Genomic DNA, 18,076 nt, shown 5'->3' on the forward strand with positions numbered 1-18,076 from the left:
GTGAAACATTTGCAGTTATTCACGTCTACTGAGGCCTAGACTGATGAAGAGAGGGAGGGATTGACCTCAAGTACTTAATCATACAGCTTCACAGCCAGAGATTTAAGCCATAGCTTTGGACAATTATTTTCCAGTAGTTTACGAAGTCAACTTCTCTGCATGTTGCATGTTTGTGCAGCATTTTGCTTTGTTGCTTTATCACACAAAATGAACCATCCTTTATGAAGAGAATGAGAGTGTTTTATTTCTGTGCACAGTAGTAGTAGGTGTGTGTGCAGGTGTACAGTATTTGTGGATATGTGGGCTCCAAATGGTTTCACTACAATAGAAAGTTCAGGGCAGTGGTTATTTGAAAGGGTTATTTTCTTCAGGGCTAGTTGGTGTTACAGTTGGAGTTACTGTGGGTAAAGGTCCAAATTAAGTGTAGTGTTTTTACTTATATATGTAGCCTATATAGTACAGTATAGGCTGATCATGCTAGTGACAAGGTGACTGACCATTAAAGTAATGTTCAGAGTAGGTCAATTGACCAGTATGGGTGACTTTGTTAAAACACATTTGACAATTCCCAGAATGGCTGCACAACAGTCGGCTGGGCTGGCAGACAGCAGCACCAACAGCCATGTTTTCACACAAAAAAAACATTGTTTTCCTATGGCACCATGCGTCACATTTGTATTTATTTATTTAGTTTTTCTTTAGGTTTTTTTGTTGCATACAACTTAAAGTATTCGTAAAATTTAGCGTAAGGTGCTGAGATGCACCACTTGTCACCGTGCTCATCACAGTACACAGATTCAGACAAAACAAAACAAAACAAAACAAAGACTGATACACTGAATTAATCTGTAAATAATTATGCTTGTTTGCCCTGCACTAATGTATAGAGATGAGCAAACAGTACTTGTACTGTACAAATGTATACCTTCCATAAATCAGTATACCGTCTATAAATAAGTGCACTGATGTACAGATGTCCATACCTTCTACAAATCTGATACTAAATCTTACAATCCAGTATTAGCTCTTTAATATGTTGTCTATGTAATGTAGTGTTAGCACAGTCTTGAGGAACATGCCACACTAACATTTCCGCTGCTTGTACCTGTATGAGTGAGTGACAAATAAACCCTCTTGATTCTTGAGTGCTTTGTTAAGAGTGCCAAGTACAGCGGTAGCACTGGCAGACAAAAAATGCTTTCTGTGAAAAATTCTTTCTGTGGACACAGCCCCTGTTTGCCAAGGCGTTTCTGAAGCGTCTCCGCCTGTAGCAACGCATCTCGATGTGATCGCCCCCTAACTCCCTCCCCACACTGCAGAGGAATCCCAGCAGGACTACAATTTTGTTTGCGGCGGCATCTCTTCTTTGATCCTGATCAAATCCAATTTTATCGTTGTCTCTGTGAATAAATATCACATCATGTGACATTATAAATAGAAATATAGAAATATCGCATTCATCGGGTACAGTGTAATTAAGAATGCTTGGATGACGAAAAAAGTAGTATTTATATACTAGAGGTTCGGGCCGACATCTAGAGTTATGTGCCGTTTAAAGTTGAAACTTACTTACTTTTAGGCAGGAGTCAGGACTACTGTTTTCAGCTCTGTAATAGTGGCTGCATCGCAAGTGAATTTATGGAAAAACGACTATTTACTGATCACCACCTACAAGGCCCTCAACAACCAGGCTCCCCGCTACCTCTTTGACCTCCTCAAATGCCACACCCCCTCCCGCTCCCTCCGGTCTGGTGATGCCAACCTCTTGGACATCCCAAAAACAAAGAAACGGACCTGGGGTGACAGGGCTTTCTCATCTGCAGCCCCCTCCCTTTGGAACTCACTTCAAAGCCACCCCCACCCTTGCCCTGGTCAAAGCCTCCCTCAAAACCCACCTTTTCAGACTTGCATTCCCCGCCTAATTCTAATCCCCCTTTCTGCCTTTTAATGTTTTCTTTTCCTTAGTTTTTAGACTTTTATCTAGTTATTCTCTTACTAAAGTTGTTTCTTATATTGACTCCGCCAGGCCGAAGGCGTGGCCGAGGCTACGTTTTACCCCCTGTCCGGTCCGTCCGCGTGTGTCCGTCTGTCCGTCCGTCTGTGAACAGTTCTGTTGGCCCGATCGAAGCGAAACTGTGCACGCACACTCCCTGAATGCCAGAGCAGAACCTCTGCCCCAAATTCTTCAGATCGGCCTGTTATAGCGCCACCAGGAGGCTGATTTTTGCAAAACACATTTTTTGATATTGTGCCTACAGAGTTTGTCCAAACATCACGCAAATCGGTACTTAGCATCTTTATAGTCATTTTGATCAAGACGGATCTGTCCGATTGTTCATGTTCCATCCTGATTGGCTAATATTGGCTTCCAAAGTTTGCAGGAGTGGTCCGTTTTGAACAAAATGCCTCAAATCATGAACGCAGCGTGCGATTGCCGTGAAACTTTGCTGCTTGTACCTGAATGAGTAATGACAAATACATTCTCTTGATTTTAGATTTACTTGCGTAATTGTACATATTTGCTGTACTGGTCAGTAGGCAGATTTCCGCAGTTGTCACAATAAATGCATTATAGTACAGTACATGTGTACAGTAGGTAGAGTACATATCATATGTGCAACGTAGACTTATTTTCAAGAAATATTTCCAGTCTCATATAACTCCTAATGCAGGGTGGAAGCACCTGGGTTCCCCTTTGGAACAATGGTGGCCCTATAGTCACCCTGTCACCAAGGCTGTCTGATGGAGAATGTTCCATATTTGCCATCCACCGGTTATGTTGCTCACATTCCTTGACACTGTATTTTCTCCTCTTTTGGTCAGCGTATTATTAGCTCTTCCTGTGCTGTGTCCAGAGGTGTTAAAGGACTATCCTGGTGTGTGTGCCGTGCACATGCATGTGTGCATTTCTATGTTTTAAAATGACGACAAAAGCACTACAATGTGCTGTGCTTACATCCTGTGCAAATGCAAAAAGCTTGCCTAACACTGCTCCAGTGCCTGTAGTCTCCTGTTCACTAACTAGCGTCCCACACTTCTTAACAAAACCACTGGAATGTCTCTGGCTGCTGTCTTCCACTACTCTACCTATACGCTGGCTTCACATTCTCATTGCTTCACATCAGGATACATGACACATCTTGCATACGGACAATAAAAGGGGAAGGTTATTAGTCTGCAGTTGCAGGGAACCAAAACTCAAGTGTTGGCAATGTTCACATGAATCAATACACCAGATCATAATTCAACAGACTGTTGTTCCTCACAACCCCATTATGTGGACAAATTAATTAAACGAGTGAAGACTAATGAGATAATTCAACTATTATGTATCTTTGATGTTTTGACTACCAGAGTGTAAGGGCTTTTTGTTTTCATAGGGTTAGGGGCTAAAGGACTTTATCATAACATTTCAGAGTTGATCTACTATGTTCCTCTCATCCCTGGGTGGGAGAATAAGGGAGAGCATAGCCAGCGTTCAACTGAGAGCGCCCAGACTCCACTCTTCTATCTGTGTGTGCGGAGATGATTCTATACAGGTGCTTCCTTTACATCAACACCAGCAGCAAAACAAAGCAGGCCTGGCTAAACCCAGAGGCCAGATCCAGGAGGAGGAGGGGAGCTTTGGGTGGCTGCTATTTATGTACAAAAGACAAGGACATGCTAGCAAAGCAAAGATACCCGGGCCATAAATTTACAGATGGTCAAGTCCTGAAATATTCTCTCTCTCTCTCTCTCTCTCTCTCTCTCTCTCTCTCTCTCTCTCTCTCTCTCTCTCTCTCTCTCTCTCTCTCTCTCGCTCTTCCTGCCTGTGTCCGTAGGAGAGGAAGTTGGCAGTAGGTTGCAGTAGCACACACGCATGTGCTTCACATTTGTTTATAATGTAGTGTTCATTAAAATATCATCACACGCCTGTCTCACTCCCTGACAACCCTCTCCTGTTCAGATACGACTTGAATAATCAATGCCGGTCTGCATGTGAGCCTGTGCAACAGCAGTGACCTGATAGGCCATTTTGTGCTGTGGCGGTACTTCTCTTTAGTGGTAATGTCCTGGCCCAGGGGAGAGGTGCAATCGCAATCAGGAAATATGGATTTCTCCTTCCTCCTATGGGGGCGGAGCAGCGGTGCTCGGGGCAGCCGTCTACTCAGCAGGCTTTAATCTCCCATCTGGATGTAATTTACTGTGGTTTACACAAGGAGTACAGCGTTTACTGTAATAGGGACCACAATTACCGCCGCTCAGCCTTATCAGAGGACCTGTGTCGTGTGCGCTCGTGTGTGTGTATTTGAGCATAGTGTTGCACACATGTTTTGTGCCATTGCGTGTGTGTGTGTGTGTGTGTGTGTGTGTGTGTGTGTGTGTGTGTGTGTGTGTGTGTGTGTGTGTGTGTGTGTGTGTGTGTGCGCGCGCGTGTGTGTAGTACATGCATGTACTACACACACACACACACACACACACACACACACACACACACACACACACACACACACACGTGTGTACGTGTGTGTGTGTGTGTGTGTGTGTGTGTGTGTGTGTGTGTGTGTGTGTGTGTGTGTGTGCGTGTGCGTGTGCGTGCGTGTGTGTGTGTGTACATACAGTACATCGGTGCATGCATTAATGGACCTGCATTGAGGAAATGAGCTTTATCTAAAACAGCATTTATATGGACATTTACTTTTGCTGTGTCACTTGACTGTTGTTCCCCCATAAATTGGCAGCTTCATTTAGGATTTCTTTTCATGAGGTTTGTTTACCCAGTCTGTAGTAGAGTTAAAAGAGGCTCATTTTAAAATGAGACATCCACCATGTGAACCCTTTGAGTCGCACAGCGACAAAGTTCTTACTTGCCGCTGAGCGATCTTAAGCACTTAACGGCCTAACGACCTTTTTCAATATAAAAAATAGGTTGTCTTCTGCAAAAATAGCAGATCTACAGATCTTGGGAGCATGTAGACTGGCTATTTTTGGCAAAGAGATTTGGAGTACAGGGAAAAAGGGAGGGGGCCAGGTATAGACCCCTCTGGTCAACAAAGTATAAGGTGGTTAAGTCCCATGTTGCGTATAGAACTATAATGGCATAGCTGTCATTTGAAGGCTCAATCAACTACACATACACAGGCACAACCAAGTTTTACATTGTACAGTTTGATGACAGTGGTGTCCACAGAGGTGGAATTGTATTAACAAAAAGGGACTGGTTGTGTGTGTGTGTGTGTGTGTGTGTGTGTGTGTGTGTGTGTGTGTGTGTGTGTGTGTGTGTGTGTGTGTGTGTGTGTGTGTGTGTGTGTGCGTGCGTGCGTGCGTGCGTGCGTGCGTGCGTGCGTGCGTGCGTGCGTGCGTGCGTGCGTGCGTGCGTGCGTGCGTGCGTGCGTGCGTGCGTGCGTGCGTGCGTGTGCGTGTGCACATCATGAAAGCAGGACATTCTACTTCAATCATATACTTACCGGTAGTTGGGCATGGTTGTCGTAGCCTCGCGTAGCGTTTTTAAATTGCAGAGGGCAATTTAGTTTTTGCACTGGCAGATTCATCTGGTACCAGGCTATGGCTGTCGTGCACTGGAAAAAGCAGATTTACAAGCTCACAAGATTTACATTCACAACGCATACTGCGTTGTGGATGAGTTGCGCAAATGAGTATAAATCAGGCATAACTTGTTGCTGCACTAGTGACTTCTACTGGTTCAGGGGGGAAGGGAACTGGGTAAAATAATGTGAACCATGTTTTCCCTGTGCCACTCCTTGCTGTCAGGTGAAAAGAGCAGCTGGTGACTCCATGTGTTATGGAGTAGGCTGTAGTGGTTGTCTTCACCCTCCCCTGACAACAGTGAGTAGGGGGGTGTGGCAGCCAAAACGTGACCTAGATGACATGATCTAGTTCAGTGTCTTCCGCTAGCCCAGATACAGGAGATGGTGTCTTATCTATTCATGCCATAACCAGGCCTTTCTTGTATTTAAATCATAGGGCTTAATTGAGTAATTCTTGAGATGATGGAGCACTCTCCATCATCTCACAGACTTCATTCAAACAGAGCAAATTGTCTATTATGTAGCCAAGTTGGAATCCACTGTACTATAACTTTATCGCTGTTTAACTATAAACTGAAGTGGTTTAGCACTTACCATTTCAGATTATTAAAAGTCTAGTTCACCCTCAATAACCAACACAACCCTAAATTACCTTTCTTGTTTTTGATTACTGTAATTTTTATGTTTGTCCTCTAAACATCCACCCTTCATCCTTCTCCAGCTAATGTGAAACACGGAGGTTAAGGATGACACAGCGCAGCTGTTTGGGAGTGGAACCCTGCAGCCTCTATGGTATAACAGCAGGTCCTCTTATCTGAGTCAGAGAACTGGGGATCTATGCTGTCAAACTTTCATTAGAGGCACCACAAATATCAAAGACCCCTTTTCTCTCCAGTCCAGCTTGCATGTACTCTTTATGGCTACATTTCCAGCTCTGCCATAACTGATGTTGCAGTTGTTTGAAAATGCCCTTTGATGGACTCATATTACTGTTTCCCAGTATAAAGAAGTGGAGTGATATGTATAATTTATACTTTGCCAACAAGATCTGTTCTTTTAGGCAAGGGAGACTGTTGTGTGATGGAGTATAAATTGAGCTATACTAACTGTACACAGAAAAAGGTGAATATAGCAGATCTACATCTGTGCATGTATTTCTATTTATTTATTTAACTTTGGGTCCCAGGGGGACACCAAATTTGTCTCTCGGCCTCAAGCTGAAAAGGTTTTGGAACCACTGCCTATCAGATGCTAGACAAAACTCTCTTCTACGAGAGCAGGATTAAGGAATGGGAGTTTGGCCACAATGTGCTCAGGGAGCATGAACCCTGTTACTCCTCCGGCATGTTAATTAGCCAATGAGAATGGCTTCTCCAGAGCAGTCCACTGGCTCAGCACCAAAACATTGACTGACAGACCATTCCAGTGCTCATTTGTGCTCAGTGTTGTGCTGTAGGTCTGCATGCTCATATCGATTCACAGCTTATTTAATTATAAAATGATTCATACCACACAAATAAATAACTGACTTCTGATGAGGATCAATTATTTAGAAACAATGGCTTATGAGTTCAAGGTGCATGGAGTCTGGGTTGCAGTGTTGAACTTTGGTAGTGTGTGTGTGTGTGTGTGTGTGTGTGTGTGTGTGTGTGTGTGTGTGTGTGTGTGTGTGTGTGTGTGACCTGCACTTTGTAGTTTGTTTTGTGCTCTGTTTCTGGTGCCAGGTGGACATTGGAAAGTACCTGCTGGCCGGAGACCCAGAGATATTTTTCCAATTTGCCTATTTCATCATTTAACCAGCCAGCTACTTGTAAATATGTAAATATTTGTGACCTAGAACTTGAAATTCTTCTGCTAGCGTTTTTGGCAATTTCATGGAGAATCCTGCCAGGAGACTTGTAGACAATTTTCGCTTACCACTGCTTGTAATGGCAGCAAACACTGTTATCATTATTGCTGTTGTTTTTGGCTTGTAGACAAAAGATTCATTTCAAATGTTTTCCAACCATTATTAAAGCTGTAATTGTTATGTCCTACCTGGGATTGTAAACCTGGTCCCGCCCGTGAGTGCTCGAATTTCTAATGTTGATCTAAGATTAAAAATAAAACTTGGACAGAGGATATTTTAGTATTGGTTGAAAAGGGTAATATACCTCTTGTCAACCAGCAGTGGTCCTACCTGACCACAGGGTCTGAATTTCTAAATAGAAGCAGTCAGCAGTGGTCCTACCTGACCACAGGGTCTGAATTTCTAAATAGAAGCAGGTAGACCAAAACAGCCACCACCACAGTTGTGTTAGTTATACTTTATTAATATACTCTACCATAAAGATTGGTCAAAATTTTATTTGATTTACCCCCAAAAAGTTATGGATTGTAGCTTTAATGATCAAAAGACAAATTCAGTGATAATTAAGCAGAAGACATCTGCTTAAAGTTTTTTTCCCCACCAGTCCAGCATGCAGAGAGAAAATCTACATTTCCTTTGTAGCTCAGGTAAAAAGAAAAATCATTTGAAGAGGGTAATATTTTCCCCTTTGGGTCTGAATCACTTTGTAGTCATTACCCTCTCATGCACTCACATGTACCCAGCGAGTAAGGAGCAGCTACGTGAGAATGCTCATGCAGTCTTATTAATCTGCCAACTATTTGGGGGTAGCTTACTCATCTGCTCTTGACCACAGGAGATGCCAAGAGGCTGCCTTGTTGTGTGTCCAGGCTTAACCCTCAACCTGGGTCAGAAAATCCACACAAGGCTCTCCCCATGTTGCCACAAGACCAAAAGGCATCCCACACCAGAGCCAAAAAACCCTTGTGATGTGGATTCTGGCTGAAGCCGTGAAAATCCACAGCAAAAAAGAAAGAAGCAAATTATATGCCGATTAACACTGGAAAAGGATTTATTTTATGATTCTGGCATTGCTGGCGATGATAAAAAGATGAATTAATACCCCACAGAGTGGGAAATGGCTTTTAACCACACTGATAGTTTGATAGTTGCCAGGTCTGAAACCTTCATATACCTAAGTGGTGTATGAAGGTTTCATTGAGACTACCGACTAATGTGCCGGCTGGCTGTGTCTTTGTTATCTCCTCCTTTCTAAACATTTTTTCAAAATCCTGACTGCCTTGTTATGAAACACAATGGCTTATTATCGTAATTCTCTTTGTTTATTGGTAGGCACAGTAAATCCCACAATGCAGCTTTACTTGTGGTGGCATTGAATCTGTTGTTGTCTTAATATGTTATTGTGCAATAGATACAACTCAGTGGCAGTCTATAATATAGTAGCACTGGTGTCATTGTAACAGCTGCACATTTTGTCCAGATATGCAGGCAGCCTTCCGCTCAGTATGAAAAGGGGAGATTCCTTGCCCAATTCCTGTAATGCAGGGAGGATTTTGTCTAAGTAATAGACCTCTCTGTCATGAGAGTTCCACCGTGTAGCACAGACCTGCCTACTGACAGATACAGGAAACCCATTGCAGTGTGTGTGTGTGTGTGTGTGTGTGTGTGTGTGTGTGTGTGTGTGTGTGTGTGTGTGTGTGTGTGTGTGTGTGTGTGTGTGTGTGTGTGTGTGTGTGTGTGTGTGTGTGTGTGTGTGTGTGTGTGTGTGTGTGTGTGTGTGTGTGTGCGCACATCATCACGAAAGCAGGACATTTGACTTCAATCTTGTTGGTCTCATTGTAGAAAATCACATACCACACCGACCTTCAAGCTAATCTTGGGTCCCTAACAGGAAGGTGACACATTTCAGTAATGTGCAGATTGTGCCAGAAGCAGCACTAACTTTATTGTGTCCCGAATTTCCCCCGTCAATTTTTGCCATTATGTAACAACTTTTGGACCAATGCTCACAATAGATCTAACCATGTCTGTGCATGTGTGCAGGCAGCGTATCAGTACAGCTATCATCAGGTATCTGCCTGTGAAATTCAACGCCGGTGGAGACGACAGATTGCGGAAGCAGGTTGTTCGCTGCCTCTCCAGCCTCCTTCGCTGGGGGGTATTTTATCAAATAGAGATTTCCCTTCCTGAGATGGAGTCACTTGGAGGTTTGCTGTTTTCCCAGACGAATGAGAAACGCACTCTGTTTATCATGGGATGATGGGAAAAAATCAAGACAGGGGGAAACCACCAATGGGAAAATAAATAGAGAGCTGAATCTTACACCACAGGAAACAGGTTTTGAACCTAAACAGTTGGGCACATAGAGGAATGTGATATATAAGAGACAGGATCTGGTCCTTGTCAAAAAGACTTTTCCACAGCAGGTTTTTTTTTTAAAATAAGCTATTTTCACCTCTCTTGCGGTGTCACAGCAGTAGTTCTAACATTTTACCACTAGAGGACACCTCTGCGTGTATCTGAAATGGTACTATTATCTCATTATCTCTACAGTATTTGCTGGTTTCTGAAATTGTTCTTATAATAATAATTAGATGAATTAAGATAAACCTTTATTGATCCCTGCGGTGAAATTCAGGTTTTCAAGTGTGAGACACAGGATAGGTACAGAGTAGAGAGATAAGAATTAGATCAAATACAAAGTAAAAATAATTAAACATAGAGTCTGACACTAGACATCTGCACATGGTTAATGGGGTCTTCATTATGGCATTATGACATTCTGCACCACTGTAGTTCCTAGGGGAGATGTGGCAGTAATCATATAAGGTTTGGGCATGCTTCTCCCGAATGCTATTTATTTTGCCATATATACATCATCTACAGGTAGTTACCGTTACCGTCACTCTCAATACTTTGTGTTGAATGAAAGGTGCTACAGCAGGCTATATCAAATAAAGATTGATTTGACGATCTCACAAGACGCTATCCATATGAACCGTCATATAAAATCACTGAAGGCATGATGGATATTTTGTAATCAAAGTCTTTCATTCATTTCTTTTCAGAGCATTTACACATCAAGTATAAACAGCACATCTGAAGGTAAGAGTCTATCTGTCTGTCTGTCTGTCTGTCTGTCTGTCTGTCTGTCTGTCTGTCTGTCTGTCGACTGACCTGTCTGTCTGTCAATCAATCTTTTTTTATAACAATAGAGCACCGAAGTCCTGACGTCACTGCCACTAGAGGGCGCTGTCCACCTGGTTTGTGGCTTTATTTTTTGTGTTGATATCCCCATAGGGGAATCTTAGATCACGTCATATAAGAACTGTGTTCGAAAAATAAACACACCACCCTGGCGATTTTACTCATATGGATATGAAGCATCGACTGAAGGTGGAAATGTACACATTTACCCAAAGAACACAATAAACGCTAGACACGAGTCAAACGACCCAAAGATTCCATTTCCCATGAACACGGCTGCTGTAGGGACAGTGATTTCAGACCCGGAAGTGTAGTTCTTCAGACTTTTAAGGCAGAATTAATTCCATTTTCTCCAGAAAGAGGCTGTATCAAATATGAATGAATATCATAAACGATGCAGAGCCACCCCCTGACAGAAATGCCGGGGTGGTGTGTATTTTTGGAACACAGTTCTTATATGACGTGATCTAAGATTCCCCTATGGGGATATCAACACAAAAAGTAAAGCCACGAACCAGGGGGACAGCGCCCTCTAGCGGCAGTGACGTCAGACTTCGGTACTCTATAGTTTTCTTTTTAATATTTTACAAGAATTACTTTAAAGTTAATTAACCCAGCCTTGCAAAATGAGCATATGAGTTACACTCATTCAAACTGTGTTTGAATGAGTGAACTGTGTTTGAATGAGTTCAAACTGTGTTTGAATGAGTTCAAACACAGATGCACAACTACGCACACATGAGAGACATGAATCAAAGATCTTTGAATCGTAAGCATTAGTTGGTTGATTAATTAGGTGTGATGATGGGAAAACAGGGCATGTCAAACTGTAAGGGGACAACCCTGGTCAGGGGATGTTTTCCTGGAACAGTCGACTCCATATTTTAATGGATAAGATGGTACACCTTGCTTTTGAATCCACAGCAGCGAATGTTTGTTGCCGTGTTCTGAGAAAGAGGCGAGGTTGTGAGCTTGTAGATCTGATATTTTTGCTATTTTAGCAAATTGTGAACATTTGTGAATTCACATTTATCATTTTTGCCTATAATAGATATGCCCAAAATAGGGGTGCCAGTTTTAAAGTGGTTAAGAATTTCAATGCTCGCCGTCAGAGAAGACAGGCATGCACCAATAGGAAATCTGTGATAAGTTGCTGACAGAGAACCGCAGGGTAGGCTATAGTGAATTCTGGGGACTGGCCTGTTGTGCTATACAACATATAACATGACCGGGTAGTCCCCCCAACACACACACACACCCACACACACACACACACACACACACACCACCCCAAAGCCTGTCTGCTTTTATAAACAGCTGTTGTAGTGGTAGGCTCCATTCTGTGACCCCTCGGGTCACTTCAGTCCCAGAGGTTCCAGCTCAGTTCCAGCACTGGCCCAGGTTCTGCTCATGGCCATGTTTCCAGCGTTTGTTTTCTCTTCTCTCTGTGTTTGTTCGGCCATAGGCGGCCCTGTTTTTCCCCTCACCGACTATGCAAGTGGGACACTTTCACACATATGCTCCCACAGGAAAGCAAGCATTATACAAACATTTTTCTTCTTCTTCAGAATGAAAACAGGACACACACAGGCATATTACAAGAGGTCTCATGTTCGCATGGACGTTATAATAAGAGCACGCTCTGGCCGTACAGTAGATATTGTTATTGATGCCCCGACCCTAACGGATTCATGGAAATGTGCACCGTTTCAAAAGCATATTGTTCTGGTTTATTAAGTTATATACAGTGAATAGCTAATTACCATCTTCACTGTGGTACTGTAAATAAACAATAACAATAAACATGCATGCGCTCAGTGTAGGAATTGTGGCCAATCTAAACGGGAGTCATGACCACCATTAACTTCTATTATAAAATGTAAGTAAAACATTTCAAATAATGTAAAAAGCATGCATGGAGGTACTTCTTTGGCCTATTGGCAGGGTGCACAAGAAATTTGGCACTGATCACTCCAGCAGTTTGCCATGGACAGACATACACACACACACACACACACACACACACACACACACACACACACACACACACACACACACACACACACACACACACACACACACACACACACACACACACACACACACACACACACACACACACACACACACACACACACACACACACACACACACACACACACACACACGGTGATCATAGAAGGAGTTTGAGATCTTTTTGCTTTGCTTTGAGGCAGGCACGTTGATGTCCATATAAGCCAATCCTTGAGCGACAGATTTTCTGGCAACTGGTGCACTTGAACTCCCGGCCTGATGTGGCTGATGAGCGTAATCTCCCCCCTTGCCTATAAGCCTGGTGGAGATAATGATAGCAATACTAATACTAACTCATCACTGTGGCACACTTAAATAGGACACTAATCCCTACGCATGGCCAGGTATTTATGTGCTCTACTTGGCACCCTTTTAATATTACGCTGTGACTGGGTTATTTAACGACATTAACCCTAGTGTCCCTAATATGGGCTTGTCATAATAGCCGAATATTCTGTGAAAATAGGCGAACATTCAGCAACATAGCAGATCTACAAGATCACAACGCGTTGCAAAATGTTGTGAGCTTGTATATTGACAATGTTTTCTACGTGATTTGGTGTAGAGGGGAAAAAGGAGGGGACCAAGTATAGAATCCTGGCGGACTCAGGGTTTGAGTGGTTTAGGAAATAACGCCACAGATCCCATTGTTCAATCTCTTTCTTCTCCCACAGTTCTGATGTTCCAAGAAGTGTGGGGTCGGAGCCTCTGCAGGACCATTGAGAAGCTAGTGGAAGTGGTGCAGGAATACCCTGGAGAAGTGGAGCACATCTACAGCCCCTCGTGTGTGCCCTTGGTGCGTTGTGCAGGCTGCTGTGGAGATGAGAACCTGGAGTGTCATCCCATCCACACTTCAAATGTCACCATGCAGGTAAGCTAATGCAACACTACACACTGTTACTTACGTGTTATGAAAAGTACAAAATATCATCCTCAGTGTTAAAGCTGCAAATGGCAAGTTTTATGCCCTCTCCCGACAGAGAGAGATAAATGTAACTGTACCACCCCAGGATTCAAACCCGGGTCTCTCACATGGGAGACCAACATCTTCTGCTCATCCAAGAGGGAATCCCTGCTTGGTCAGGGGAGATATTTGGCTTATGAGCTTCCGGCAGTATTACTTGTCAACCAGTAGGACACAGTAGGTCGAGTAGGACGTCCTAAGGATAACAATCATTGCTAGAGTGTTTGTTCAGCAACAGGGGGCTCCCTGTCTCTCCAGATCTTCAGTAAACAGAAAATGTATTTTCATGTTGGGATACCAATTTTATCCAATCGGGTAACTAATCCAGGATACAGGATAAACAAGTGAAATTGGAAATGATGACACAATGAAATGACCAGACAAAACTGGAACACTATAAATTGAAGCTGATAAATGTGTAGTCTCTCCTGATTGTATGAAATTGGCAACCCACCTGAAAATGTTTTGTTGTTAATGTTAAGTTCTTAATAGAATTAACTCTGAAAACGTACAAATGTAAATGTAATGGACCAGCATAGCTCCATTTTGGTTACATTTGTACACTCTCAGAGTAACAAATGGATAAATGAACACTGAGTATTTTACTGTGTAAATTACTTAATTGCAATCTTCAGCCTCTGTTTTTTGTTCCTCAGCTGTTGAAAATCAAGCCAGCAGAACAGGGTCAAGAATATGTTGAGATGACATTTGTGGAGCATCAGACATGTGAATGTAGGTAAGAGAAATAAAGACTTCATCCTTGATGGCCTGTGCACACTGATATATTGATATTCATAAGTATGCATTGCACTCACTCCATTACGATATTTGATCCTCAGAATCAGGACGCCCATCGTGAAATCTGAACGGTAAGCACTGAATTATTTGTATCCGTTTTAATTAAATAGAAGCACAACAATTATTCAGATCACAGAATGTCATTTTAACATCCATCTCACTGTTAACTGCAGGAGGAGACAACGAGGAAGAGGAAGGAAGAGGAAGGACAGACAAAGGGGGAAGGACTGTGATGGGTGAGGGCACTTGAGCAAAACTATATACATTTTACCTCTCTGACTGTAAGACTGTTTATTTCTGTAAACACTGATGTTGCCCTAGAAAATTACTTGCAGACATGATATTTAGAATGCTAGCATCATATGCAGGTGTGTACATTTTATTGGAAACATTTGCATATGCAGGTGGAAAAAAGTAGCAGCAGTACTTGCAGTAGTAGTAGTAGTAGTATCATCATCATTATTCTGTTTGACAGTTGTTTGGTGGTGCTGATAAGGGTTCTCACACGGGTCTCCTAGTATAGCAACAGTTAATTGATTAAACCATCCATTAATTACCACCATCAGAGACATAATATTGTTATCCTCGTTTGTGTCTTTCAGGTGTCAGATCCCCCGCAGGTAACTGCAGCAGTCATCCTGCCCACTGTCGCGACATGATGGCTCACTATTTATTTTTTGCCCGGTGACAGAATCAAGAGTCTTCTTAGCTCACCTATCAATACTGTGCCTGTTTGCAGCAAGAGACTCAAACTGCTGGGCTGTTTAGCTGACAGGCCCTCCTGCTGACAGGGAGAGCATCTATAATCCAGGTTCAACAGGAAGTGCCTTTTGACTGGTGGGAACATCTGTTAACACCTGATACAATGGACATTACTGGGAGCCAGTGCAATTGAGGACCAAACAGACTGAAAATAATATTGATGTCTTCTCCTTTACACCAGTTATCAACTATTGCCCAAACCCACCCCAACCCCCATCCCTTTGGTATTTGAAAGTCGTTACTCTTGTTTAAAGTGTATATTTATTGATGCATCAAAATATTATTTGGACCAATGACTTGGAGGAAATATGTGAGTCCTTATTCAAACTTCCACTTAGGACTGACAGGATGTCTTAATTTGTCATAATAATTGCATGTGTTGACTATGTTACAGAGAGCAGGCAGTTATTCTGTAATTGCTAGAATGAAATATCTGACTTTAAAAAGGAGCGGCCCTACAATGGATTGTTTTTAACAATACAAAGCTCCCTGGGACAGAAGATAGGTAAGATTATCTCCAAGGTCAGAGTTAAACCAAGAACTATATTTTTGGAAATGGGGAAGTTTATTGACTGAAGATATGTCCAAAGACGTTTGTATATAAATAAAGTAAATAAATGGGATCAGTTAATAAAGAGATATTGTATATCAAGCTGTTGTATAACATTTCATATGCAGGAATTTTATTTGCTCTCTGTCTCTCTCTCTCTCTCTCTCTCGTGGTGTGTGTGTGTGTGTGTGTGTGTGTGTGTGTGTGTGTGTGTGTGTGTGTGTGTGTGTGTGTGTGTGTGTGTGTGTGTGTGTGTGTGTGTCTGTGTGTGTGTGCGTGCGTGCGTGCGTGCGTGCGTGCGTGCGTGCATAGGGAAAGGTGTAAATTTCAACACTGTCTGGGACAGTTTAAAAAAACATTGTTACCTTAAACCATTGACTTTGGCCAAACATACGGTAGCTACTCTATGTTGTCCTTTGAAGACAGCATCTATTCCTGTTTTCAACTTGCAGCAGAAACAGAACAGTCAGGATGATGTTTTACAAGTTTTCAGAGTTGTAGCCATGACATTTTAGTTATTAACTTGCAGTTACTAAATGTTTTCTTTCCTTCATCTAAATTTAGGATTACACTAAGTTAAAACAAATTGTTGATTTCCCTTCATATAAATCTGAATTATCAATATTAACAAAAAAAGGGAGGCTGGGAGTATGGTCCAAGACTTCTCTAAAAAAATATTATCATTAGTAGTTAGAGGCCTTTCTAATAATGTATTGTTTTAGTTTGGCAGCACCTAGTGGTTGTTTTTGGTGTTAAACCTGATCTCACATCTCAGGAACCTCTGTGATGGCAGGTGTGTGAGGAAATAGTCTTTGTTAGTTGAATACAGGTCAAGTCTGCACCTAAACATTGTGGGCATCTCAATGTTAAATTGGCATTTATTTGCAAAATGTAAAAAATAAATAAAGAATTATGCTGCGGAAATATAATCTTAAATATAGCTGCAAGCAGCGATAATATGGGGCCAGGAGAGAGAAAGAGAAATGATAATTCCTTTAACAGGTCAGTTCATGAAAGTCCTTGCGGTCTTGTTTCCAATGAGTGCCTGTGAGCAATTAGGGGTTAAGAGTCTTGCTCAGGGACAAATTTCATTTCATTGACACATTTGCTGACCTGGCCTGGAATCGTACCTGGGGCAACCAGAGAGAGAGAGAGAGAGAGAGAGAGAGAGAGAGAGAGAGAGAGAGAGAGAGATACGGAATAGATTGAAGAGACATAGAGAGAGACAAATGGAATAGATTGAAGAGACAGAGAGAGAGACATGGAAACGGAATAGATTGAAGAGAAAGACATGGAAATGGAATAGATTGAAGAGAGAGAGAGAGCGCCATGGAAACGGAATAGAATGAGTCATGTTTTTTGCATTTCAACTTAAATGAGTCTGCATCAAGTGAGGCTTGAACCGGCAACCTTACGGTCATGAAGCACTCTTAGGTAGCTGCAACACTACCTATAGTGCTATATCTTTGTCCAGGCTGATATTGTCTGTTGAGGATCACAAACTCTTGCCTTCTGTCATGACCCAAGCCCATGTTTCACTAACACTAAGATCACTCGTTCACAAACCATTTACCAATGAAGAAATTGTACATCTCCTCAGAACCAAAATTAGTGAAAGTAGCCGATCTACAAGCTCACAAACCATTAAAAGTTGTCAGATTGTACATTGGCTATTTTCACAATGAAGTATGTTATACATTGAAAAAACATACTCTCATTGCTATCTGAAAAGTTGTGAGATTGTAGATCAGCTGTATGTAAAAAACACTCAATTAAGTATTTCATGTTATCTTTAACAATTGCAGATGTATTCATTGATAGTCATGTTGTGTGAAATGCAACTTAGATGAAGTCTGCACCAAGTGAGGCTTGAACTGGTGACCTTCAGGTTGTGGGGCACACATTTAAGCGAGAAGCCACCAACAGACAAGAACCTGTGAAAAAGGAGATCACACAGATCATACAGTTTCACGCAAATAGCTGAAAAATCCTGGGTTTAAGTGTTTTTCAAACTGCTCAAGATTGCGGACAATCTAAGGGCGGTGCTTACTGGTCAACGTGATACATGTGTTCCTCATTAGTCAAGGCACATGTGTAAGCAGGTCTAATGGCTGTCGGCCAAACGAGGCATGACTTTTGCCTGTTTAAAGTTTCAATTTTCAAAAAATTGCTATAGCGCCCCCGTTTGACCAATTGGAGTAAGATTGGTTTCAGTGATATTTGGAATGGCCCTTTACATTTCTGCAAAGTTTCAAAGAATGGTAAGTCTGCATGTATGTGTTAGGGGCAGATGAATAATTGTCATAAAACTGCAATATTCATTGGCTCATTAAAGCTTCATTTTT

At 42.2% G+C, this 18,076-nt stretch overlaps 1 protein-coding gene across 1 annotated transcript in view; it reads left to right on the plus strand.

Annotated features, from left to right (window-relative positions):
• The window catches only part of pgfb (placental growth factor b), a 21,738-nt gene extending 5,947 nt beyond the window's left edge, over nucleotides 1-15,791 (plus strand). The window contains exons 2-7 of the mRNA XM_084045215.1: nucleotides 10,446-10,482; nucleotides 13,332-13,528; nucleotides 14,278-14,357; nucleotides 14,461-14,490; nucleotides 14,593-14,655; nucleotides 15,022-15,791. Coding sequence (XP_083901341.1) covers nucleotides 10,446-10,482; nucleotides 13,332-13,528; nucleotides 14,278-14,357; nucleotides 14,461-14,490; nucleotides 14,593-14,655; nucleotides 15,022-15,043 — 429 coding nt within the window. The 3' untranslated portion in view covers nucleotides 15,044-15,791. The remainder of the gene's footprint in view (nucleotides 1-10,445; nucleotides 10,483-13,331; nucleotides 13,529-14,277; nucleotides 14,358-14,460; nucleotides 14,491-14,592; nucleotides 14,656-15,021) is intronic.
• Nucleotides 15,792-18,076: the final 2,285 nt, after the last annotated feature.

Source organism: Gymnoscopelus microlampas, assembly GCF_963454915.1.
Source record: "Gymnoscopelus microlampas genome assembly, chromosome: 20".
Lineage (NCBI taxonomy): Eukaryota > Metazoa > Chordata > Actinopteri > Myctophiformes > Myctophidae > Gymnoscopelus > Gymnoscopelus microlampas.